At 40.6% G+C, this 25,412-nt stretch overlaps 1 protein-coding gene across 8 annotated transcripts; it reads right to left on the reverse strand.

Moving 5' to 3' along the window:
* Nucleotides 1–67: 67 nt before the first annotated feature.
* acacb (acetyl-CoA carboxylase beta) lies at nt 68–24,441 on the reverse strand. 8 transcript variants are annotated; one of them, XM_031308736.2, is made up of 55 exons: nt 24,205–24,441; nt 23,277–23,447; nt 21,596–22,169; nt 17,753–17,885; nt 17,511–17,649; nt 17,170–17,279; nt 16,987–17,068; nt 16,786–16,884; nt 16,574–16,683; nt 16,338–16,448; nt 16,048–16,257; nt 15,786–15,956; nt 15,505–15,666; nt 15,256–15,419; nt 14,781–14,931; nt 14,587–14,690; nt 14,402–14,483; nt 14,167–14,312; nt 13,933–14,083; nt 13,702–13,836; nt 13,261–13,407; nt 12,996–13,184; nt 12,808–12,908; nt 12,625–12,713; nt 12,400–12,524; nt 12,197–12,310; nt 10,750–10,863; nt 10,570–10,659; nt 10,369–10,487; nt 9,968–9,991; nt 9,240–9,380; nt 9,035–9,134; nt 8,831–8,938; nt 8,672–8,728; nt 7,158–7,199; nt 6,820–7,035; nt 6,498–6,653; nt 6,089–6,292; nt 5,804–5,959; nt 5,591–5,713; nt 5,236–5,505; nt 5,005–5,102; nt 4,529–4,649; nt 4,326–4,436; nt 3,580–3,723; nt 3,355–3,475; nt 3,166–3,262; nt 2,961–3,057; nt 2,736–2,871; nt 2,472–2,649; nt 2,231–2,343; nt 1,943–2,097; nt 1,664–1,834; nt 1,222–1,358; nt 68–711 (listed from the first exon to the last, which is right to left on the reverse strand). In XM_031308736.2, exons 3-55 carry the CDS (start codon nt 22,147–22,149, stop codon nt 591–593), a joined length of 7,299 nt encoding a protein of 2,432 aa, XP_031164596.2. In that variant the 5' UTR covers nt 22,150–22,169; nt 23,277–23,447; nt 24,205–24,441; the 3' UTR covers nt 68–590. The 8 variants fall into 8 exon arrangements, with proteins under 8 accessions (XP_031164596.2, XP_031164598.2, XP_031164595.2 ...); XM_031308738.2 differs by lacking the exon at nt 23,277–23,447 and having other exon boundaries at nt 24,251–24,441; XM_031308735.2 differs by lacking the exon at nt 23,277–23,447.
* Nucleotides 24,442–25,412: the final 971 nt, after the last annotated feature.

The raw sequence follows: 25,412 nt of genomic DNA on the forward strand, positions 1-25,412 counted from the left end.
CATATTTTTAGTCAACACAGAAATGAAATGGAATTGATTATTGGCACATTTTTTCGATTCAGATATATGATTTTGTTCTTTTTGAAAATTCATCAAAATAATTGATCAGTTGTCTCAGCTACGTTCAAAGTTTAACAAAGATTCTCTATTGAACATGACAACCAGCACCTAAATATGAAGACTCCTACTTCATGAATCTTGTATAACTGTGGCCTCAATAGACTAAAGAGCCTAGTAAGGCAAATTAAACACAGACAGACTATTATGTGCAAAAACAGCCAAGTGAAATGTGCGTTACAGTCGTAGTTTCTTGTTTGTGAACAAGAAAGTTCCTGGGTCGAGCAGCTGAAATGACTGACTGCTTACCTCACAAATGTAAGACAAACTCTCTGCCTGTCAGTCAAGAGTGGAACGGATTACGACGTCCCTGCGAAGACGTCACTCAACAGCAATGTTTACAATAGACAGAGCGCTGTAGTGGTTGTGTGATTGCTGAAGAATAAGTCACTTTCCACCTCTATACAGTACAATCAACTATAACAGTGTTTTTAGTTCCTATCAATAATATAAGCTGAACAGGCCCCTTTGGCTTAGCTGGTGCTGTCCATAGTTGCCAGCAGATGCGAGAGCTTGGCCCTCTGGGATGGAGTGATATTCTGGCTCATGTGGATGATGCAGTCCATGGCTACGTCAGGGTTGGCCTGCACCAGGCTGGAACACAAGATATCATTTAGCTATTAAACATGCTGGAATAATTTATTGTAAGTGGTGAAAATGCAGAGATAGTAAAAATTGGTTTAAACTGGTCTGCAGTTTATTCTGTCGGAAAATCAGACATTCAGTTGTCTGACTCTATTAATATTAGATTACCTTGCCAAGCCCAGCATGCGTCTCAGTGGGGTTTCAATTATAGGATGGCCATAACAGCTAATATATGGAAATCTTCTTGCTTTACTTTGTCCTTAAAATATTTATGAAGCTATCTGGTCAGTGTAGCTGCGGATTTAAATTCCTCAGGCCATGTTAGCTAGTCATTGTGCCTCTCTTGGCTAGTGCTTCATCCATTTATGTCTTTAATTTATAAGCTAACATTCCACAGCTAAAATCATTTAGATTAGAAGATTTATTAAGATGTGACCCTCAGCTTTTTGGTAAGATTATGACAATGAAAATAAGCCCACAATAATAGGTCACAACATTTGTGTGAGTGTATCTGCATACCTGCGGATGTGTTTCAAAGTGTTTTCTCTTTTCAGGTACTCAATGTTCTCTCGGATGCGGGATCGAGTGCCATCCTCCTTGGTCAAATGCTTCTCAAGCCACTCAACTACTGCTTGGTTATTATCCCAGAGGTAGGCCTGGAAAAGCAGACAGAAGCACCTTTAAATCTCTGATCAGTTTTAACAAAAAAAGTGCTCAAAAACAAAAACAACCACATGATTTGTGGGCCACAGGCAAAAACTGATACTGAATTTAGAGTACGCAAGTGTTGATAATGTTCACAGTAATTAACTGGGGTAAAAAAATAGCATCACTCGACAACTGTAATGTCACACAACTATTCACCCTTGTCATAAACTTTGATAATTGAAATGTTTTTGGGCAGAATTTGAACCAATAACCCTACTTCAGGTGACAGTAGTCTCCCACAGTCTTAACATACCTTGACTGTTCCTTCTGTTTCAACAAACCAGCGTCGCAGCATGGACTGCATGTGTCCGTCGCCGAGGTCGTTTGTGGCCTGCAGAATCTCACACTTGACCACCTGCTCCAACAGGAGCCGGCGCAGACGCCAGTAGAAGAAGGTCCGCACTTTCTTCCAATCCAAAATATCCTGTCAAGAGTATCAACGTAAAGCAAGTTTAAAAAGCATGAATCGTCTCTAAATACAAGTTTATTTTCTGCATCTAATGTTACAGACACATTGCCAGTAATCACTCACAGTGATGACACCCTTCTCCTGCATCCTCCCTGGGGTGTCATGGAGATCTACAAACTGCACTGCCACCTGGTGGTAGATGGGCAACAGGAATTCCTCCCTGGCTTTGAGCTTTGACTCAAGCTCTCTGGACTGTTTGTCAGACAGCTCTGGGGAAGCTGATTAGACAGAAATGAGTGACTACGTGACTCCACGTCTTGCCAGTAACGTTATGAACATCCCAGCCGTATTGCAATTAAAAGGAAAATAAATGCAAGTGGTTCAGTGAGTTGAGAAAGAAATAGTCTTTACCAAGCTGCTCAACCAGACTAGCACAGACTGAATCCAGTCTTCTCATGGTCTTTAGCAGGTCCTTTCTCCTGAATTTGATCTCCACTGTACCCTCAGCCTCCAGCACACCACCTCTGGACACAAAAAGCACAACAGCAACAACAAAGGCAGAAACTGGTTATTCTCACACACGCCTGTTGGTTTTGTTGGGAACTCCATAAAATAAGCATTAGAAAAAATACGATTGCTTCATGTACTGTACCTGCTCTCCCTGTCTGCATAGAGCTCCATACACAGTGGGTTGATGGTGGGGTCTATCACCACCCATGAGCCTCCTCTCAGCTCAGCGTGTGGAGGGATGTACACCAGCACCGGCTGATGAAAACTCCGCAGGGCGTCCACAATGTAGGCCCCAAACTTCAGTACTTGGTCATACATATCTGGGCAAAACAGAATTTTATATTTAATGACAAAAGCTCTTGCATGTAATGCAGTCTCAATGCAAAGTGTATTGTTAATCGAATACCTTTCATTCCACCAGAGAAGCCCCTCCAGTTGGCAAACACCATTAGAGGCAGACGTTCCCGGTTGAAGTCACAAATCGCCTGAGCCGTTTTAAAGGCGGAATCTGGAAACCACACCTGGCCAGCCTGCTGCAGAACCTGACATGAACACATAAAAACATGGGCAGAGCTGAAATACTGTGATGTAATATGTTTTAAATCATAAACACGTGGTGACATTTACTCACTTTAGATTCTGAATCCAGGTTTGCTGGATCTGCTGGGACAGTGAACTCAACTGTGCGTGTTTCAACGGCAATGACTCCAAGGGGAATTCCTCCTAGCCTGTATTCATTCAACAGATGTATTAGGCGATTTAAGTGTAAGGTTTAAAAAACACATACATATACATAATATTTTATGCGTGTGTACATTGAGTGAAAACAAATTTACCGTGCTCGGCCCACTACCACCGTCTGAGCCCAAGACTCCATGATCTCCATGAAAGAGCCGTGGTCGAAGAATCCACTCTGCCAGGCACCTTTCACCTCTAATGACACAAATGCAGACAAAAACGGAAATTAACAGGCTGCTTACTGAAATAGAATGCTCTCAGAGTGAAAATTGCTTCTTAGCACTCACTGGGATGAGGTCTCCCAGCCAGCATCCAGCGGGGGTCGTACGGCGCTTTTGTAGGAGTATATTCTATCTCTCTGTCTACCGGATCAGTAGTTGATATGACAGGCACAGGGGAGTGTTTGTTCTGTAAGGAGGAGAAGCACTATAGTTAGTGATCTGAAGGGTTATTTGGTTACTTTTATAGACCTAAAAGCCAAACTACATGAACTTTCACACATTCAGCAAAACCTTTGGCATATAGGAGAGCCACTGGAGGATGGTGAAGACGCCTTCAAAGTCATCCGGCACGGTGGTGTGTGTGACTCCATTATTATGCATGATCTGGATCCCTCCCAGCTGGTTGTTGGAAGTATAGACCTCTCTGCCCAAAACCTGCACAGAAACAGGGACCTCAATGACCACGGTCAGGGACTTTTTTTTTTTATTTTTTAAACTGACCACAAAATGGAAAATTGTACATCAGCCGCCAACATGTCATTCAATACTGAAGAGTTAAGGCAACAGTATAGTTTGTCCAGTCTTCCTCTTTCTCAAGTGTTCACCACCTTCTGTACCACAAGTTGCTTCTGACCATTTGCCTATCTTGAAACAACCCCTAACCTGAAGTCACCAGAATCCATTAAGCCTATAGCAGATGTTAAAGGTGTTTAAGGAGACTGACAAAGTAATCTCTCTTTAGATTAGATTTCTCTGCAGCATGTTTTGTCTAGCTATTTCTCAAATTTGATCCCATTCTTTCCTTATTTTTTCCTTATTGTTTGCCTTTATTATTGCACAGTATTTGCTCCAAACCATCCCACTGCAGACAACATTCACAACAGATGGCATGCATAGCAAAATATCCTAACATCGTGGGAAAGCCAATTTCTGGCACACAAACCCTGACGGACCAGGTCTAATATAACAAGTGTGTTTATTGTAAGGACTATATTTTGTATTTATCAATATCAGTGGCATTTGTTAAACCAACTAACCTTGTTAAGAGCACCTGCTCCAGTCAGGATGATGTGAGAGTTTTCCACCTGAATCACTCTCTGTCCCAAACGGACCAGATAGGCTCCGATTCCAATAGCACGACACGTCACCTGCAATAAAAGCATAAAAAGTGACTCAGGAAGACTTCACAGAGGATAAAATGGGCTTCTTTTACTCAGAGAACTCAGATCCACATTCTCACCATACTAATTGTAATAATCTCCTCATAGGCCTGAGAGGATTCTCCAGCAATGGTGCCAGAACCTCGCAGGTTCTCAACCCCGAGACCTTCTTCCTTCCCGATGACGTCAGTGATGATGTACCTGTAACAGATGGGCACAGTGATGAAGACCAAGAAGAACAAAACTCTATTATCCCACAGACACAACTTAAAGGTGTCAAATATTTAAATTGTACTTGATATTCAGAACGTTAATATAGCAGTAAACAAATTCATCCTGGCATCCTGAGCAGAGAATGAAGTCACACTTCCTCTGTGTGTTGTAATCCTCGCTACTCTGTTCTTTGTTTTGATAGACGGTCCGGCCGCGTGGTCATGTGAGTGCCTTGTACCTTGGTATCTGATGCCAAGGGCCATCACAAAGCGTCAGTATTTGACAAGTTGGGGTACGCTGTGTGAGAGCCTACTTCATGAGAACAACCAATGATTTCCTGTACCTGGACTCTCCTCCTTCCTCTACATGGTGACAGTGAACAGCGTTGGTGGAGCTGATCCGTGTGTAGTCCTGCGGTGTCAGGTAGAGGTACTTGAAACCCTACAAAGGAATGGAAATAACTTATAATAAGAAATGTGAAACTGGACATAGATATTTCTACAGTATTCCCCGGGGTCATTTCCTCCACTACTGTATAATGCAACCATTAGGAGAAATACATTTCAGGGCTCACCTTGTAGGGGTCACTGGGGTCAATCCAGGCCACCTGGAACATGTGTTTGATCTCTTCCGCGAGGCCGATGCGTGCTCCACTGTTGGCTGCGACGTAAATGCGGGGGATGCCCTCGGCCCGAGCCAACTCAGACGCCCTGAGGAACAGCTCATCCTCTTGAGGACCAAATGAGCCGATCATGTGAGTGATGTCATTGCAGATAACGATGATATCTCTGCCCTCTGGGTACTCCGGAGTCTTCATCCTCATCCTGAAGGCAACCATTCCCACCTGGTGAAAAATGGTTATAGTGATCATCAGCGTCATCACGCTAAGAAAGCATTAACTGACATATATGCTCTAAAAAGTGTCCTACATCGTTGTCTCCAGGCAGGCGGTTCATCTGCACGAGTAGACCTTGATGGTCCAGAACCAGCTCGGTGCACATCAGCACGTCTTTAGGGGACTTGTCCCCTGGACCCCACAGCTTAAACAGTGCCTACAAGGACATTTTTAGTATGAGTCAGACACCTTAGAAACAAAACCAAAAAATACAAAAAATAACCCTAATTCAGTGAGTTAGCAGTACCTGTCTGAACATCTCAGGGAAGTCATAGACGTATGTAGTCCCCAGAGTTTGAGCCTGGAAGCGCTTGGACTGAAGCAGGTCTTTGGTCACATACGGAGTGTTGATCAGCATGCCATGCAGAGGACCCTGCTTATCTCCATATGACTCAAACATGGTCTGAAAAAGGAAATTAGTGATTCATTTGACCAAAAAGGACAATAAAACAACCTCCTGCAAAATACGTTTTGGTCCACATTTCATTTCTCAAAATGCTTAAAAGGAGGCCACTACAGTCCGCTGTCTCACCTGTCCAGAACTGGGGTTGGTGACCTCCTTGTACAGGCTGATGTCCAAGTAATAGCCAGACTCATTAGTGAGGAACAGGCGGACAGGAATAGCATTCCCAGTTGGTGTCAGACGGATGTTGATCTTCAGCTCAGCCTGCAGGACCCGCAGCTTCCAAAGACGGCTGCCGTAGCGCATCACCATGGAGCGAACAGACTCCTCTATCTGAGGATCCCAAGAAGAGGATGTTAAAAAAAACCTGCAAGTTAAAACGTTGTATATGAAGAAGTCATATTCATGTTAGAGGGAACACAGAATGACACCTCTAAAACTAAAGCAAATTGACATGGATTGTGAGACCTGTGTGCAACCATGAATAAGGATACTTGTAATACAGCACTATGGTAGCATAAACGTGCTGGACACTGACTTTAGAGGGGTCCATAATGACAGTTGGGACGAAGTTGAGGAAGATGTGGTTGCAGTCTGTGCGGACACTAGTGTTACTGGAGGCCACCTCCAACTCATCCATGGCTTCCAACAATAGACGTTCTCCTTCATTTTGAAGGTATTCAAAGGAGGCTTCCTGGTTGTGTATAAAAAGAGAAATTAAATCCCCAAAATAATTACTACTAACCAAATATTACAACATTGTCTTTAATCAGGCAATAATAACCCTTTCGAAGCAGGAAAACATCATGTCTATTTGTTTAAAGAATCAATAAGCTGTACTTTACCGTTGCTCCGCTTACCTTTGTAATGAGATCTGAGTGGCGGATAATAGCTCGTATGAAGAAGCGGTAGTCTGTGACTTCAGCCCCCTCCTGAACACGAGCAGCACCAAGGTACAGGTGCATCTTGTGGTTGGCACAGGGAACGGCTGTCATGTGAAAGTTCCTCATGCGGTTGAGCTCCAGCTGAAATGCTAAAGCCGGCTCCAGATTGCGGTAAATACGATCCTCCTGGAACTAAGGAGAGGCACAGATTGGCACACACAGCTCCTCAGACAGCAGCATATCAGCTCATTAACTAACTGCAATCTGATTATCAATTCTACAATTACATTGTTCTTTAACGAAGAAAAACTTACCCCATCTCTAGCTCTGAAAGTGAAGAACTTGGGGAATTCTCTCTGTTGAAATGACATTTAAAAATAATAATAATAATCAGAGACCAAGCAAGTGTACTTTCAGAGTAAACGTCTACTTGTCGAAAGCAGTTATACTGGGAACTTTACTGAATGAAATGAAGTGCAACAACTAAATATATTTTAGTATAAAAGGGTATAAACGGACACACCATGCTGCATTATCTTAAAGACAATACAATAATTTAACTGGAAGTTGGATATATGGTTCACAAGAGAGGACAGCTATGCTAAGAACAGAGTATCTACATTACACTATACATTAGATACACCTTTATTGCTCTCAAGCAGGGAAATTCAGTTGTTGCAGCAGTACAACAGAAACAACATAGATAAATACAGATAAGAATAGAAAGTAACAGACACATAATAAGAGGTACATACACTAAAATAGAATAGAAAAAAAGTGATTACTTTAAACTATACAACGCATTTGGAGATAGATGACTTGATAAAGTGAGTGGTGTAAATAATAGCAGCAGAGTTTTAAAATAATATATAAATAAATAAATATAATATATTGCATGGGTCAATGTAGCATATTAACATAGTATAGTATATAATGGTTTATTATGAAATAGTGAGGGAAATGAGACATTGTATAAGGTGCAGTAGTGTAATAATAATATAATATTGAATACCATAATATCGTACATAGTACAGTACAACACTATAACAATATATATACCGCAGTATAGTATAGTGCAGCAATATAACATAATATAGTATAACTCTGTATAAGATATAATATAATATGTTGTATAATACAGCTATATAACACATAATATAATATATAGATGTATGTTACAAATGTTAATTGAAAAAGTAGCCAACCAATTTTATTTATTTTTATAGATTATTTTTATGGCCTTTAATCGACAGGATAGCTTGAACACAGGAAAGGGGAAAGAGAGGAGGGACGACATGCAGCAAAGGGCCGCGGGTCGGATTCGAACCCGGGCCGCTGCCAAGGCCTCAGCCTACATGGGGCGCACACTATACTGGGTGAGCTAGAGGTCGCCCCACCAATTTTTTATTTTTTTTTTAAAAGATAATTTTTTTGGGCTTTTCCACCTTTATTTGACAGGACACCTAGGTGAGAAAGGGGAGAGAGAGAGGGGGAAGACATGCAGTAAATCATCACAGGTCGGATTTGAACCCTGGACCTCTGCGTCGAGGCATAAACCTCTAAGTATATGTGCGCCTGCTCTACCCACTGAACCAACCCGGCCACGACCAATTATATTTTTAACTTAATTTTGTGTGTGCGATTTGTGTCCATTTGGCACATACTGTATGCATCCGTTTTGTTTATCTGTGTTCGTTAAAAGAAAACATAATAAAAAGTAAATAACAATAAAAATAATGTAATATTAAATAATAAAATATGAATATATACGAGTGATACAGTGCACCCAATGACAATAGCGGACCTGCTGAGATTGTTGTTGAATTACCTTCTGTGCAATCAAAAATGTGATTCTCCTGATTCCATATTCAAAGAGGACAAGTCTCTGTAGTAAAAAAACAACAACACAATTTTCAATTCAATATTAAACACTGAAACAATATCTCACATTTATAAGAATCAGTCATGTGTTAAGAAGCTAGCTCACCTTTGACTGAGCAAAGGCAGTTAAGGCTGTAACCAAGGCATCGTCATCTTCCGCGTCGGCTGTTTTTATGGACACGTTAATGATGTGGATTGGGTTCTCCCTCGTGTTCTGCAGAGGATGTAGGAGAAATTGGTGGCTGTAGATACAGATGAAAACAGACTTTTTTTGATAAGCCAGTGACTCTTACACACCCACCACACACACCTTGAAGTTCTCCTCCTCAAAGAGACTGGAGCAGGACTCTAAGAACGGGGCACTCTCCAAGACGGGTTCCGCAAAGCTGGAGAGAACATCATCAAAATTCCTGAAAAAGAAACAGAAACACGTCAGTATGCAATACATCATTTTTTACTTTGATCTATACATCTTTGCCAATAACAAATAGGAGAGAAAGGCAAATTATAGTGACCTTTTGAAGTCGTCAAAACACTGGAAAGCCACCATGGCGCCCATGCGCTGGCAAGGTGGAGACAAGGCTCCCTCCAGGAAGAGCTCACTGCTCTGCCGCCTCATTTGAAAATGGCTTGATCCACTCACTGGCATTGGAACCCTGAAAACAGGACAACATTAGCCACTATATTAGCACATAGAGAGGTTTGCTTTAGCAAAAAACACTGACCAGCCAAGAGTACAAATATTCTTACAAAGAGCAATTAAAGCAATGATGTTCTTATCTATTTGACAAAAAAGCAAGTATGATCACCCTCGTATTCAAGTATAATTACATACAGTTGAGGTATATTTCATTTATTCGATTGAATTATAAGAGCAATTGTTACTCTATCTGACTGAGAGTTGCAAATCAAGAATCAAAGTCTGATGCTGGAGAATACAGGCTCCCCATTTGGTAGCAGTCAACAAAATCTCGGGTTTAAGGTTTTTAAGAGGAACATGGAATATAGTATAAAGGATGAACCTCTCAAAAAGCTCAGTATTGCTATGCAACAAAAATGAAAAACATATGGAGAAGCTCAGCTAAAAAGTGAATTAAAAAGACTTGTTAGAGGAGTCCTCACACAAATGTTTCTGGTTTCACAGAACAGAAGGGAAGAAGCAACACAGTGCATTCTGCATGCATTGCTGTGAGACATACACACGATCAGATGGTTTGGCTGGTTGGGAGGAGCTTTACTCTACCTGTTCAGAGTAGGGCTGCTCCCTCTGAAATCAGATGATTGACAGGTGAGTATCAGCAGTGGATGATCAAACTGTAACTCTACCTCAAGGTATTATGATTAGATCAAAGCACTTAACAAGACGCTGTGCACAATCACATTAATGTTCAGTGGGTGAAGGCATTTTGCATTCAATGTTAGCCATAAGCAGTTACAGCAGCAGTTTATAGGACTCCCAAGTCTGTTTATTTGGTTTGATGAAATCCTGCTCGATCACTGGAAGCACACACATCACAGCCTTTGGTGCTGTGATGAAGGCAATACAGCATCTGTCCAGTTTTGGAAGTGATAATGTTTCATCGTGAACAATGTGTTATTAAAATAGAGTCCTTTCAGCATAGTTTAGTGAAGGAAACATTTTACCTGTTTGGATGTGATGATGGCAGCATAAACTGAAAGTCTACAGCGCAAGTTCCATCCTGCAGCTGGTGATGCTGGATGCTATTCAGCTCATAGGCGATGTAACCTCTGCGCACATACACCTGTAAGCCCAGACAGAACATGTGATCATCACTAATAAAGAAATAAAAATGCATAATAAATGTGTGAATCTACTGACCGTACCTCCAAGGCAGCCATGCAGACAACTTGATTGGAGTGATAGAAAAAAGTGGGCAAAACATCAAAAATGGAGGTTTCGGAGAGAATGAGTTTCTGTGCCAAAGAAATAAAGACATTATTCATTTGACATTCCAGCTGCTACAAAACGATGATTGCAATGATATTCCTGTACACAATGCTAACCTTTAGGTTTTCTGGACAAAACTGGTGGCCATACATGTCAATGGCTGACAGGAAGATGGACTCCACCTGGTTGTGCCTCAGTTCGTATGATGGTAAATGGGAGGCAATCAAGACCTACGACACATTTACAAATAAAATATCAAGTCCATACAGATGGAATAACCTGACTGTTAAAAAGGGTGCATAAGTTTATGAAATTTGAGAAACATTAGACAAGACTGATAGGGCTGGGCGACATTAGGATATATATCGTCAAAATTATATAAAAATGTCTCATAATTTTTTTTTTTATACCTGTTCTATCGTGATGTCGAAAAAACAGCGGCCAAACTGTGTTACGCTTTACGTTCTGATCCTTCCACGTTATGTTCATTTTGCACTAAAGTTCTTGATACAATAAGAAAATACTCAGTACTTTTCATTTGTCAAGTATTAAATTCACACAAGTATACAAAAATAGGCTTTTCCATGGGGTTATTTCACATAGACTATTTATATACTGAATTAAAAGAAAACATGCTATATTGAGAGATATATCGTTATCGAGATATTAAATTTCCTATAATAACGATTGAAGATTTTGGCCATATCGCCCAACCCTTACATATGGTCTCAAAAAAATCAAATGAATCCAACTTGAGGTGTCCTGTCTGCCAGGTTACCTTGATTAAACAATATATTCAAAACAGACAGAATAGTGTTAAAGCAGCCATATTATGCTCATTTTCAGGTTCATAATTGTATTTTAAGGTTGTACCAGAATAGGTTTACATGGTTTAATTTTCAAAAAACACCATATTTGTGTTGTACTGCACCGCTCTCTTTCACTGCTGCAGATCCTCTTTTCAGCTGGTCTCCGTTTTAGCTACAGAGTGAGACCTCTTTTCTTCTTCTTCTTCTGTACTATCTTTGATTGCACTGCACATGCCCAGTAGCTCAGATGTAGATCATGTCAGCTAGCTAGCTCCATAGACAGTAAAAGAAAGGCTGTTTCTACAACTTTGGTCAGTTACAAGGCAGGATTAGCTGGGAGACTTCTAAATGAGGGCGCACATGGAAGTAGTTCTTTTGTAGATTATGGTGAACTTGTGTGTGTTGTAGCAGTGCTTTGCTATTGAGAACGAGGTAGCATGCTAGCGTTAGCATGCTAGCGTTAGCCATAGCGTTAGCATGCTAACGCTACGAGCTAATGGTTGCGGTTAGCCTGCTCGTTTCGGCTTGTGACGTCACAAGCCGTGCCGATTTTGAACAGCTCACCCAGAGACTGAAGGCAGGACACATTCAGAAACTGTATCTCACTCTAAACAGCATGGGTGGATTTTTATCAAAGTTTGTATGTGTGTGGAAACACCAGAGACACCACATAACACCCCAAATCCCAGAAAAAGTGATTTTTTCATAATATGGGCACTTTAACTGACACTTAGCAGGCGGTCTTAGATGTTACCTGTCTGGCTCTCAAGGCCACCTTCGAGTTCTCCATCTTGCTGAGCTGCGTGAGCTCGTTCATAATGGCCATTAGCTCATCTGCCAGCATGGGATCCCTTCCACACAGTTGGTCCTACACAGTGTACAAAGTCTTTTCATTAAAAACCTAAGTGTTGGAGGACTGTTTAATTTACTGTATGCATGCCAGTGTTGAGGCCTTACTATGAGCATTGTGACTAGGATGTTCTTCTTGGAGACCTGGGCATGAGAGAAGATGTACTCCAACACAGGATTCATGTCAGGTTTGTGCTGCTCTCGCAGGTTGATAACGCACTTGTCATAGTGAGCTGTTTGTGAGAACAAGAGTAAAATGATGACAAACCATAGTTATTAAAGAAAATGCCTCATCTAGAGTAGACCTAGTAGTAGTCTAGAGTATACCAGTACCTTGCTGGAACTGCATCTCTACTTGCAGGTATCGCGTCAGCAGATCGAGAACCACAGACTTCATGTAACCACGAATTCCACTTCGGTACCTGGACCAGACATATTCAAACATATGTCAATCAATGCAATATTGTTCTATACAATCTGTACAATCTGCATCTGACAAAAAAGGAAATAACCAACCTCTGTACCAGCTGAACGATACTCTGTGTGTTCATGAAGAACACCTCTCGGTCAGCCTTCCTCTGTAGGGTTGCTGCATGGCTGTCTAGAATATTTGCAATCTGAAATAAACAAAGAGAAACATGATGAGATTACATTGTATTTAAAGAACAGCTGCGTCCAGCGGAATGTCACTGTGCTTCTCTCACCCTTTGGCTAGGGAACTGGCAGAGGACAGAGGTGATGTTGCTCGCGTACTGTGCCATGACTTTACGGATATCTTTTTCCACACTGGACGGAATGCGACTCGCCAGGCTCGTCATGATCTCCTGGAGTTCCAACAGCGGCAGTGAGGGGTCCCTTAAGGTCTTCATCAGCGTAGCCACCCACTGTTTCAGCTGCAGACATGAACATGCATATATAATTAATAAAACTGATGATAGAAGAATCTGTGGCAGAAAGCCTGCTGTGTACCTTGCTGCTGAAGAGGGGCTCTTCAAGGCAGTAGCCGTCCATGACTTTAATCAAGTTTTCCAACACACAGTGAAACACCTGGTGAAGCTTTTCCCCAACAATGGGCAGTGGTTGTTGGGGTGGCAGTATGGCCGTGTTGAGCTCCACCTATGACAGGAGGTGAAAGCAGGAAAAAAAATGATTAAACATTAAAACATGGGACACATAATATAATCGTTTGATTATCAAGCAGAGCTTAAACAAAAACAATAAACACTTTAAATATACCATTTTATGAGTAAATCTGCACAAACTCAGGCCAAAACGTTCCAAAATGTCTAATTTGATACTTTTTAGCCAAGACCCAAACATCAGAAGAATGTTATAAAGTTTTGTAAATTATAAGACACAATTAAGAGAACAATTTATGCACTGGAAGTTGTAATTTTCCAAATAATTTACTGGATGTATACTGCTGGGGTCATCCAGGTCTATACGTGCCACCACGCAGCCAGGCTGCAGAACCGCTCCAGGTCTCTTGACAAAGTGGATACAACCAGACTGCTGCAAGGTCAACGTCATCACCATCTTCATCACCTGAAACCATGGCGCAAACAGCCAGTCAATAAAAAATACCAAAAGACACAGCATACCTCAAGAAATCCAATTTACAAAAAAAGCTGTCACATTCACCTCAATCTCTGCATAGGTCTCTCCTGCAATAATGTGGCCTCCATCTTCGACCATGTACTGCAGCAGTTTACCAGCAGAGGGCGACCTCAGCACCGTGGGATCCTTCTCTTTTTCAAAGACACAAGTCTTGTTGCCAACAGTGACGCGGTAGCTGTGGGGATAAAGTAATTCAGAAGAAAATGAGTAAAACAAACATACAAATAAGCCCAGATCTATGGACTTAAGAGCTCTTGCCTGTCCACTTCCTCCTTCATATAGCTGGTGTGGCTGCTGCCGACGTAGGACAGCAGGAGGCCGCCATCATTCAGCCTGTGGACATCTATCTCAATGTTGGAGCCGTTCATCATGATGACATAAGTTGTTGGTGATTGCCGAGCCACCTGCAGGCAGCAGAAATGATAATTTATTAATTGCAAAAGTTAAGAGGTTGCGTCAAACAAGGAACGTGTGAAGGGGACAAAGCAGATACCTTGAGGCAGAACTTGACTCCTTCATATATTAATTCCACATTGACAGAGTTGAGGAGACTGGCTGCAGGCAGTACTTGGCCTCTATAGATGCAGCAGTTATTATAAGTCAATTATATAATCATACAGTAAGTGATAAGTAAGTAATTGTAGTGAGACATTAATAGAGGGCACTGTGTCGACTGACCTTTCCAGTGAATGCAGGTAGTCAGACATGCTCTTTCGGAAGCTCGCATCAGCAACATGCAAAGCCCCACAAACAATACCCAGCATGGTATCTGGTCTCTCCGCCTGTAGGAAGAGCATGTGGCTTTATGAAACAAACTACACACAGGTACCTATCCGTGTAATGATTTATGGCACAGGTCTTCAGTCTCCTACCTGCACTTTCTCCGCAATGAGATGATCCAGCCAGCCCGTGTCGATGTCATTGTTTCTGAAGCTTTCTGTCTCTAGTAACTTAATGAGGTATTCAACCGTGGTCCTGAAGTCACCTCTGATGGACAGCTCCTTCATAGCCACCACCATGTTCCTGAAGCACATGGCAAATATAACACCTGATAAACACATGCATCCTATGTGATTTAGATTTTTTACAAAATCAACCCTCTCAACCCTCTATTTCCTATAAAGAGGTTGCGTTAGTTGCAAAAGTATATTATACAATTGCCTTCGAAGATTGCATTATATTATTGGCAGGTCATTGCTTTTCCCACATTGTTTTATTACATCATGGGCAGTTACAACATTAGGACGTTACTGGCTGTTGCCTGAGAGGCGACACCTGAAAGCTTAATGGCTAAAGATCAGATATGACGGTATCATTGGAACAAAAAACAACAAAAAAAAGGCTTACGAAATGGCTTCTTCGCGGTTCTCGCCCCAGGAGAAACAGTGTCCAAACTGGGAGTCTGCAAATTCATGCAGGCCACCAGTTGCCCCCACGCTGAAATAACCCCAGACGTTTTTACTGCTGTGGAAGTTCAGCTCCTGCACTGTGCCGGAACTGGGCTTGAACCCCTGTGAGAGAGTGCAAGGATGACAAGTCAATGGTGCAAATCAAAAGAACATAACAAAACGGTTTGTTGATGAAATTGATCTTTACCTCATCAGGGTTCTCACTGGTAATCCGAGCAGCTATGACGTGCCCTCTTGGACATGGCATGCAGTCTGGAGTCTCTAGGTTAATAACGGTGTCGCCCCACGGAGCTTCTCCATAAAGCAAGCGGATGTCCTTTATTCTATAAAGGGGGATGCCCATTGCAATCTATGTGAGATAAAACAAAAAGTTAAAATGGAAGGATTGGATCTCTGTCTATAGTCTCATTTGCAAGAGAATTACTCATTGTGTTCCTCTGGAAATAATTCTGCTTCTTTTTCTTTTACCTGAAGCTGGGCAGCTGGCAGGTTTACATCTCCGATCATCTCTGTACAGGGATGTTCCACCTGGAGGCGAGGATTCAGCTCCAGGAAATGGAAACTTCCGTCTTCAGAGTAAAGATATTCCACAGTACCTGCACTCACATAGCCCACCATCTTGGCCAGTCGCACAGCACACTGGGACAGAGAGAAGAGACCAAATGTCAAGTCTCAACCAGAGAAGCTAATAAGGGTTGGATAATAAACACATGCGGTGACGTAAACTGACCCGTTCCATTTGCTCGAATGTTGAGGGAGCAGCTATGGTGGCAGGAGCCTCCTCTATGATCTTCTGATGCCTTCTCTGGATGGAGCAGTCTCGTCCAAACAAAGAGATGGCATTTCCATACTCATCAGCCAATATCTGAACTTCAAGGTGCCTGGCATGCTGAGCCAGCTGCATGATGAAGATAGGCGAGCCGGGTACCTCTGTTTGAACCTGCATTTAAAAAAAAAAAAGTTAGCTGTAACAAATAAATCAAATTCAACTGTATAACATGGGTAGAAATTACATCAAACCTGTCTAAAGAGAGTTGGAAAATCCTCAGAACTTTCTACTTTGCGGATACCCTTTCCACCTCCACCCTCAGAGGCTTTGATAACAACCGGATAACCAATTCTCTCAGCCCCCTGCAAAGAAAAAACACATAAAATATAACTCAGCAAAAGAGACTTGCTTGAAGGGAATCATGTTGGGGTAAATAAAAAAACAAATGTGAAGATATCATTATGATGGCTTTGCTTAATATGCTTACTGCCAGCCCATCGTCTACATCAAGAACACAGCCCTTTGTGTAGATCTCTGGAGGAACACTGATTACATTGCCCAAGAAATGGTCGTCCTCTTCCCAGTCTACTCTCAGACCTAGAGCACCACGACACACAAGAACAGAACATAAAAACACTGACAAATACTGAGTAGAGTTTGTGTTACTACACTGAGACAGTGCGGGAGTTAAAGCATCACCTGAGCCGGTCCACGGTAGTGTGGGAATGTCAGCACTCTGCGCCACAATGGCAGAAGCTACTTTATCCCCAAGACCCCACATGGCCTTACTGGACGGCCCTAAAAGAAATACAGTCAGTTACCAATGAGATCTGACACAGGTGCAAATAAACAAAATAAAATATAAAGTTGAACTTTCTGTAATTTCAAACTGGATTTTACCTAAGAATGATATTCCTGCTTTGTCCAGCAGCTCAGGCAGTTTGGGATTTTCTGCGGCATGACCCCAACCAGCCCACACAGCCTGTTAACAGTGATACACACAGACATGTCATTTATCACAGCTTTTTACAGGTAGGCAGGCAAGGTCAAAGAGAAGTTGTTTAGATGAATGGTGAAGGGTACCTGCACTGGGATTCTTTTAGCAATGTCCACTATCAGCTCTACGTTAGCGTAGTTGTTGTTGTTGGACCCACCGGGTACAGGCACATAATGGTCTGCCATTTTAATGTATTCTATAGGGAAAAAAAGAGTAACATTTAATTGATGATTAATTCTAATAATTTATTTATTCAGTACAAGTTTACAGGGATCACGTTCTATGTCCCTTTGGTCAAACAGCTTACAGTTAGGACACAGTTTATAGTGTTTGGCTGGACCATAGAGGCCAGCACTATAAACGTGAAAGTCTGTGACAAAGTCACTGAGTGAGTAAAAACAAACTGAAGTATCATATTCACAATGACCTGCATTAGCTTTCAAGTCTTCAGGGGTAACCATGACGACAAAACGTATGGTCCTTTCATTGCGAAACATTTCGTAGGACCAGCGACGGATAGAACGCATACATTTGACAGCAGCTATCCCGTTGTTAGCAATCAGCACCTGTAACAGAAACAGAAACCACTTGTGAAGCTTTAAAAAAGGAATTGCTGCAATTACCATTAAGCGATGAATTTAAAAATACAGGAGGGACTTTCATTCTTACTTTATCGATGACGCGGTTGCCACCAAATCGGGTGACAAACTCAGCAGGAGAGGCCACGGTGAAGTCCCTCTGTAGATCCATCTTTCTGTGTTTACGTCCTTTATTCACCAAGTGAAGACCAGACATGCTAGGCCTGGAGTATAACAATATCGGTTAGTAGTCTTGTCCAATAACACAGTAAAACACAATTACCTGGGTGTATTCTGCTCTGTTTATATCAGCTAAAACAAATACCAAATAATCCAGGAAACTGCAGGCTGCATATTATCCTTCCTAATGTCAGACCTGAGCAGGTAAAACAAGCATCAGACTACGGGGCTCCTCTACAGTCATGGTGGTAAACAGCAGTGTTGGGTAGTAACTAGTTACTAATTACAAAATAATACCTAATAATAATAATAATAATAATAATAATAATACGTAACTGTAATCCATTACAGTAAATGGGAAAAATGTGTAATTAAATTACAGCTACCTGTAAATAATGTTCATGATTACATTGGATATATTAGAATATTTTCTGTAAAACGCTAGGCTATACTGTATGTTGAATAATATTAATGTTGTTGCTTTGCATGTTTTTCATGTGCACAATGTCTTCTTATGCCATTAACAGCCACAGCAGTTTGATGCTATTCTGATTGGTTCTTCTGTTTGAATTTGCAGCCCTACCCATCTGACAGTTAAATTGCCTCTCAAACTGTCTGACAGTTGCCACTATGGCTACGGATAAAAACGCGTTCCAGTGCTAGAAATATAAAAACCCATTTCATACAAAAATCTGAGAAGGGTTCGAACATAACAATGCTAAGAATGTTTGCCAGCGGTCAAATGCTATCAACGTCAAAAGTGACGATGTCCAACCTCAGAAAACATCTGCAGGTATGTAAGTTAAGTTAGCTTACAGTCACTGCAAGCAGTCATATTAGGATGAAAAAAAAATATATATATATATATATATATATATATATATATATATATATATATATATATATATATATATATATATATATATATATATATATAAAAAAACATATATAATGATTTTAAATGTGTGACCACAGAATTATCTCATATTAAAAAGAGGTGGTAAAGTCTGATGTTGTGGTGGCTGTTCTTCAAAATAAATTATTCTAATCTTAATTCATGTGATGAAAAAAAAAAGTCTGAGTGTTGAGTACTGATGTAAGGTTAACACTGCCAGGGTTAAACATTTGAAAATGGTTAACAGTTGAAAACATTCATTAGAAATTTAGAAAAATAATCAAAAGGTAATTGCATGTAATAAGTTACATTACTTTAATAAAGTAACTGAAATAGTTACACTACTATTTCATTTTAAATAGGGTAACTTGTAATCGGTAACCTATAACATTTCCAAAGTAACCCTCCTAAAGTTACATAACAGTGCAAGTATATGGGACGGTGAAACTACAGTAGCAGCAACAAGGGATCAACAGTACTGAAAATGAAAAAGCCAACACAAAGTTTAGACCCTCTCCTCAACAGGCAAAGACAGACTGTGGACCAGCCCATTTATTTCTGACCTTATCTTCAAATTAACACTGTGCAACTGCTCTTCATACGAAAGAATTCTTAGAAAAAGTGCAATCTCAACAAACAAAAATATTTGCTACAGAAAAAAGGCCCACGCTGTCTCTCATGGTGTTCCTTTTTAGCCGATGTTCACTGATAATCAGAGACAATAAAAGGTCATCAGCGTGACACATTCATACATACTTTACCTTAGTCCAATCAGGTACCAACAGTTACAGTAGAACTAATGATTGATAAAAAAAAAATGATATTCAATAATATTTAAAAAGATCTCAAATGAACCAGCTGGGCTAGTTTTAGTGAAACCTGGCAGTTTGAGTGAGTACATTGTTGCTTCTATTGTGCATTCATACACTTCATTACTACGGTCTTTAAATGCCTGATTTTTTTGTGATGTGAACATTGACAACTTTAAACTCATCAGATTTTATTTGATTTGAGTCAGCATTACAACACGTAAAAAAGAGCCATTCTTGAACACTAGAGTAGATCATTCCACATACCATGATTATCAGCTGGCTCATACCTCGTTCATTCCAAACTCTTGTTGCAATTGCACCACAAGCCACTTCATAGAAATGATGACCCATGTTAAGATATCACTGAGAAACACCTGAGTTGCATCAGTGAGCTATATGAACTTTAAACGTAACTCCTCCATTGATCAGGAAATACAGATTGCACTCCTTTATTGAGCTAGTTTTTGATAACCTTTTCCAGCTCGTTGTCATGCCCTTCTGATCCCCTTTCTGATCTTTTTCATGAGGTAGGGGTTAATTTACCTAGACACATACTTTACTGGATTAATGACTTAGGGACTAAGTCTTGCTGGCTTATAACTGTACTGCTTTGTGAATAAGTTATTGTGGTGTGTTTTACTTTTCTCTCCTCTAGAGGGTACCACAGTGTTTTTTATTTTTTTATTTCCTCAAACTTATGTGCGCCAAGACAAGCTCTGTTCAGTTACATAACAACAGAATGGCCACCCGAGCGATCCTCTCTGTTGACAAACACGTCTGCAAAAGTTGCTACGGTATCTATTCTACTTTCATAAAGAGTAATTAAGGTATGCATGTTTTCATTATTTCTGCAGCTGTAACATTAACCATGTGATAATTGTGCACATAATAAACACTGCAGCTGATGTATCAAATTACAAAAAACTGAATCCAACTTTTAATAGCACTTACTTTTGGAGATATGGGAACAAGTTTAGACCCTGAGAGCCGTTTTCCTCCTCCATTATACGGCCTACTTTATTGTCCTTCAGTAGTGAAACTAGATTTTAAAATCTAAGACCAAAACAAAGAAACCTCTACAAAGTGCTTCCTCTCATGTGCTCCCTCCCTTCTCCCCTCCCACATTTGCAGCAAGATAATTTACAGATCCCCTGTGACAGATCACAGGCTGTGTCATCTAAATATACAAAGAGGCAAGGCCAACACCAGGACAAAAGTGTTCATTCTATTTCACTTCACATAAAAGAAAGCAACTAGTGTCCGGGCAAAATCTGTAGCCTAAGATTTTAGACATGTAAGGCTGAAACCTTCATGCACACATGTACAAATAGATTTATTTTCCAATAAACATTTTGCAAAAGTGCAACTTCTGCTGCATTTTTTCCACCTGTGAGCTGCAGAAAGTTGATTCTAAGTTTGAGATTTGGGAGAGGAAAATCTCTTACCTTTTTCCCCTTCATGATGCTTCACACAAGTCCCGCTAGCACGCATAGCTTTATGCATTTGGGTAAGTCAATCCAACTAAACAGGTCAAGTTAAGCTTGTAGCTTTGTGCACCAAAAAACCCCATCTGATCATATACAGTACCATCACTGGGTATAAAAATAACTCTCCACTATGCACTGTAAAAAATAAGTTAAAAACTAAAATTTGTGGAAAATTTAAAAGTGTTTTTGTTTGCCGTGCTGTGACCGAGAGTCACACCACAGTTTTCAAAGTCATTTGGTTCGGCCTCTTGTTCCAATAATAGAGCCGAGTGTGTTTGGCATGCCGCTATAAAGCAGATCAACTCCACGCAGTCAGGTGATAAGACACAGATTGTGTGAGTAGGAACATAACGGCACGTCACCAACGTGGCCACGTTTGACATACACATTTTGAGAAAATACAGCCTCTGCAGACCTAAAAAACCCAGTCCAGTTCTTATTAGTAGCTCAGATTTCTTTTTTGGCATGAGTGAGATGCTTCCTTGTTTATGTCACATGCCAAACATGCCTGACCCTAAACAGTTGACATTAAATTCACTTAAATAGAAACAAGGTCTTACTTCATGCCCGAGGAGCTGGACTGTGGCACTGCAGAGGACGCCCGCTGAGGAGAAGATTTGGGGGCAGAGGTCGGTGGCTGAGATACACTGCTTGGAGGTTTGGTGACCCGAGGTTCCTCGTCTGAAGAATTATCCTCCGATGCTCCGAGAATAAACTTGAGGCGTTCCCTCGCCTCAGGCCCTGAGCGGAGCATTGGCACTTTAGTTCTGGAAGGTTTCTGGGTGGTCGCTCGCAATGATGGCTTTTCTGAGTTTACCTCAGAGGACACCTGCAGAGCCTCAGTGTCCACGGTTTCAACTTCAAGACCCACAGAGGCACTGCTGGCCTGAGGACTGTTATCCTCATTGTGTGTTGAGGTAGCAGGAACTGTTGACAGGCAATGCTTGCCCGGATGAGGTGACTGTGTAGCGGGCATGTCCTCCTCGGCTGCAGGCCGACCACAGCCAGAAGGAGATTCCTCTCCTTTCACAGGCATCGCTACGGCCTTGGTATTAATCCTCCACAGTAGCAACAATATCCATAGGATTATTCCCAAAACTGCAAAAGGGAGCATTCATAGACATCCTCCTGACACTGCAACAAGAACAAAGTGAACATTATAAGTCATATGAAAGATGACAGTATCTACAACATCATAAGCGAGCCAACTTAAAAATAGCATCATATCTCTTTCGCCCTACATAATAATAACTGTTGTGGCATTTAAATTAAAACATGTTTGTAATCCATGTTAAGTCTATGATCAGTAATTCTTTTTGGTCATGCAGTAAACTTTACACACATTGGAAAAACATGTTTCATTGTTTCTCGGAGGCTTTTGGGAAGCGTTGGGAACCTGATCCACTCATAGCCGTCCTTGGAGCAACGTGCTCCTTATCTTTTGCCAATAAGTATAAAATAAATGGCGGTTTTGTTTGGAAGGTTATTGCAAATAGGTTCTTGCGAGTGTTAAAAATGGGCCCTGCACCTACGTATGATTTGTGGTTGAGAGACACATTGCATCTGGACGGAGACTAAGCTTTTATAATGAAGAGTGAGGAGATGTGTTCGATAAGATCTGGGACGCTGTACTGAAATTCTTTCAGGGTGAGGACTAATGTGTTGCGTCTAATGTAAAGCAACTTGTGGTGCATAATCCCTTTAACCCTTGTGTTGTCTTCAATCATGGTAAAAATTGACCCGGTCTGTTTTGCCTGTTTTATTAAGCATAAAGCATAAATTATCACCTAATTCTGTGTTGCATCTTCTTAGCCAACTTCATTCCAACTAGTTTTACACTTCTTTTTTTTTTTTTTTTTTTTTTTTTTAAAGTCATGGTCAATAAAACTAATTCATATTAAATTCTGCCTACATTTTTTGTTACAAGACCAGACAAGAGCGAAATTATGAATTATTTTAGCTACTAGTTATAGGATCAGAGGAACGTATGTTGATGCATAATTACAGCCCATTTCGTGTACCGAACTGTCCATGTTATTTTTGGGCAATTTGGTTGAAATTTATATAGACACTTTGAAAATGGGTCAAATTTGACCAGAGGACAACACAAGTCCTATAATTGCACTCCATCCATTCAGCCAACTTTTTTCTTATGTTAAACAGCTATTTGTATGATTAAAATGTTATGTCTGTTATGTATGCACCAATCACCAAGGCAAATTCTCGCTAAGTGTAACTTACTGTGGCAATAAACCTTTTTCTGATTTATCAAAATAAATCAAGATAGCAGTTTAACTATGCCAGCAGGGTCTGGCAGCCTACATTTCCCAGCCAGTGTCTGGTAAACAGCCTGTCTGTAACAGCTGCCATGAGGGCCAAGTGTGGCAGCTTCATATGGGGTAAAGGTCGGCACTAAGGGAATGAAAGGAGGAGAAGGCCCAAACATCCACACAAACAGCATTAGGCTAAAGAGCATCTGAAGGCTTCAAAATAAAGAAATACAAATAAAGGATATATTAACATAAAATCTGTGTTAAACAAATATGGATTCTTCGTGTCAGCATTTCATAAAAACAAAGAAAAATACAGTAATATTGAATTCATGTGAAAGATGCATTCAATAAATAGAGGAGGCATTTGTCCTCTAGAGCCACTTTGACAGAAACAAAGAAAAGACTGAGCCATCACTTTTTAGATGAGGCACAATATTCAAGAAAATGTCTTTTTTTTTCAAGATGTTTTTTTTTTTATTTCATGCCACTTTCAAAGTTTCCTGTAGAGGCTAGTACTGCCAGTAATGGTCATTTAAATTAAAAGTTAGTTATTCTACTAAATAATAAAAGATAAATATAGTGAAAGTGGTATAACTTTATCTCCATGCTGACCTCAACCGACTAAACGTGGCGGATCAGCACCTGCACACTGAACTAAACAGATGTCAGTGCACTGTTGGTTTCCTTACAATAAATTATCAACTTATGTGACAGGGAAAAAAAAGACTTTAAGAAGTTAAAACCAAACAGGATGTTCAAGCAAGTCAATTCGGACAGAAACACTGTTCAATCTTAACCAATCTTTTACCCAACAGGAAAATGAACCATGCCCTTTAAGATCAAACATGAAGTCTATTTGCGTCAGCAAGTTGTAAAAGCACGCAATTTACACTCACCACTACAGATAACGGACAGCAGTCTTGTTGTTGCTGCAATACTCACCAGGCTAGCGAGTTAGCACTCACTTATTATTACTGAGAATATTTTTTGCAAATTCAGAGTTATTTTGATGCTTTCTAATTATCTCCACCGAGATCTCAAACGCCGCACAAACTGAACCGGTCCGCAGTTAAGGTTTTACGGTTTAAAACATGATCATGACAGCAGAAGGAAATGTCCCACAGCACCCCCCCCCCCAACGCATTTCACCACCACCTCCTCCTCCTCCTCCTCCTCGCTGGTAAACATGTGCAGGGAGGGATTTATTTTAAACTCCTCCCAGGAAGGGGGAAAGCTTCCGAAGATCGTGTATTTACAAGCTATGGTTAAAAACATTTTCGGTTCTGCAAAAGACAGGCGGTCTCTGAGACTTCTGCTGCGTTTAATGAGATGAATGTTATCATTCATCCCATTCATGGTTGATATGGCAAAGATTCCCATGGTTGAGGCTTGCGGCCGTTTGTGTCACACAATCAAACACAATTGCTTGACTCCATAGTGCATTATCAGTAGAACAAACTACCCATAAAACGTGGCTCTATAATTACCTTGAACAATGGACTTTGGCTGATATGTGCGTTTGTATGCCTTTTCAGACACTTCCATTCCATGTGTGCTGCGATTTTGCATATAGTTACCATAAATACCAGTGTCTGATCATTCAAGTAAACATCACGCTTATAATGGGAGAGATTCTGGGAAACTCAGTTTTTTTTGCGAGCTCTGAATTATCCGACTTCACGCTTAGTGGCCTAAAATGGTAGGGCCTAAATATGGAAATAAACATGGATGCCCCATTGATTCATATTTGCCAAAGTAATTCAACCAAAACTTAAGGTATATTTCTATATTGTTAATGTATTTTTAACCCTAACTCGACCAAAACGAAAAGCCATCAGACAATATGTTTTATAGACATAGCCTATTAAGACCTGCAGTACCACACAATACATATACAACCTTCACTCTTTCAAATAGCTCACTATGAGGGAATGTTAACCTTTTGACATGTTGGAAAAAAGGACCACAAACCCAAATGTCATCCAATGTATTATGTAAACATATGTATATGGATAAACCATGAATTGAAAGCCAAATATCTATCAATCTGATAAAAAATAAATAGGATATTTCTTATTCAGCATATGAGAGAGGTGTCGTTGAT

The sequence above is a fragment of the Sander lucioperca genome, chromosome 2 (assembly GCF_008315115.2).
Source record: "Sander lucioperca isolate FBNREF2018 chromosome 2, SLUC_FBN_1.2, whole genome shotgun sequence".
NCBI lineage: Eukaryota > Metazoa > Chordata > Actinopteri > Perciformes > Percidae > Sander > Sander lucioperca.

Excerpts from the sequence above, each read along its gene's own strand:
- acacb (XM_031308738.2), bottom strand. The coding sequence starts at position 22,149 with ATGCTCCCTTTTGCAGTTTTGGGAATAATCCTATGGATATTGTTGCTA. Across the intron at positions 9,381-9,967 it reads AGCAGCCCTACTCTGAACAG|GGTTCCAATGCCAGTGAGTG; the intron begins GTAGAGTAAAGC and ends TCCTGTTTTCAG. Across the intron at positions 4,650-5,004 it reads GAGGAAGGAGGAGAGTCCAG|GTACATCATCACTGACGTCA; the intron begins GTACAGGAAATC and ends CATCTGTTACAG.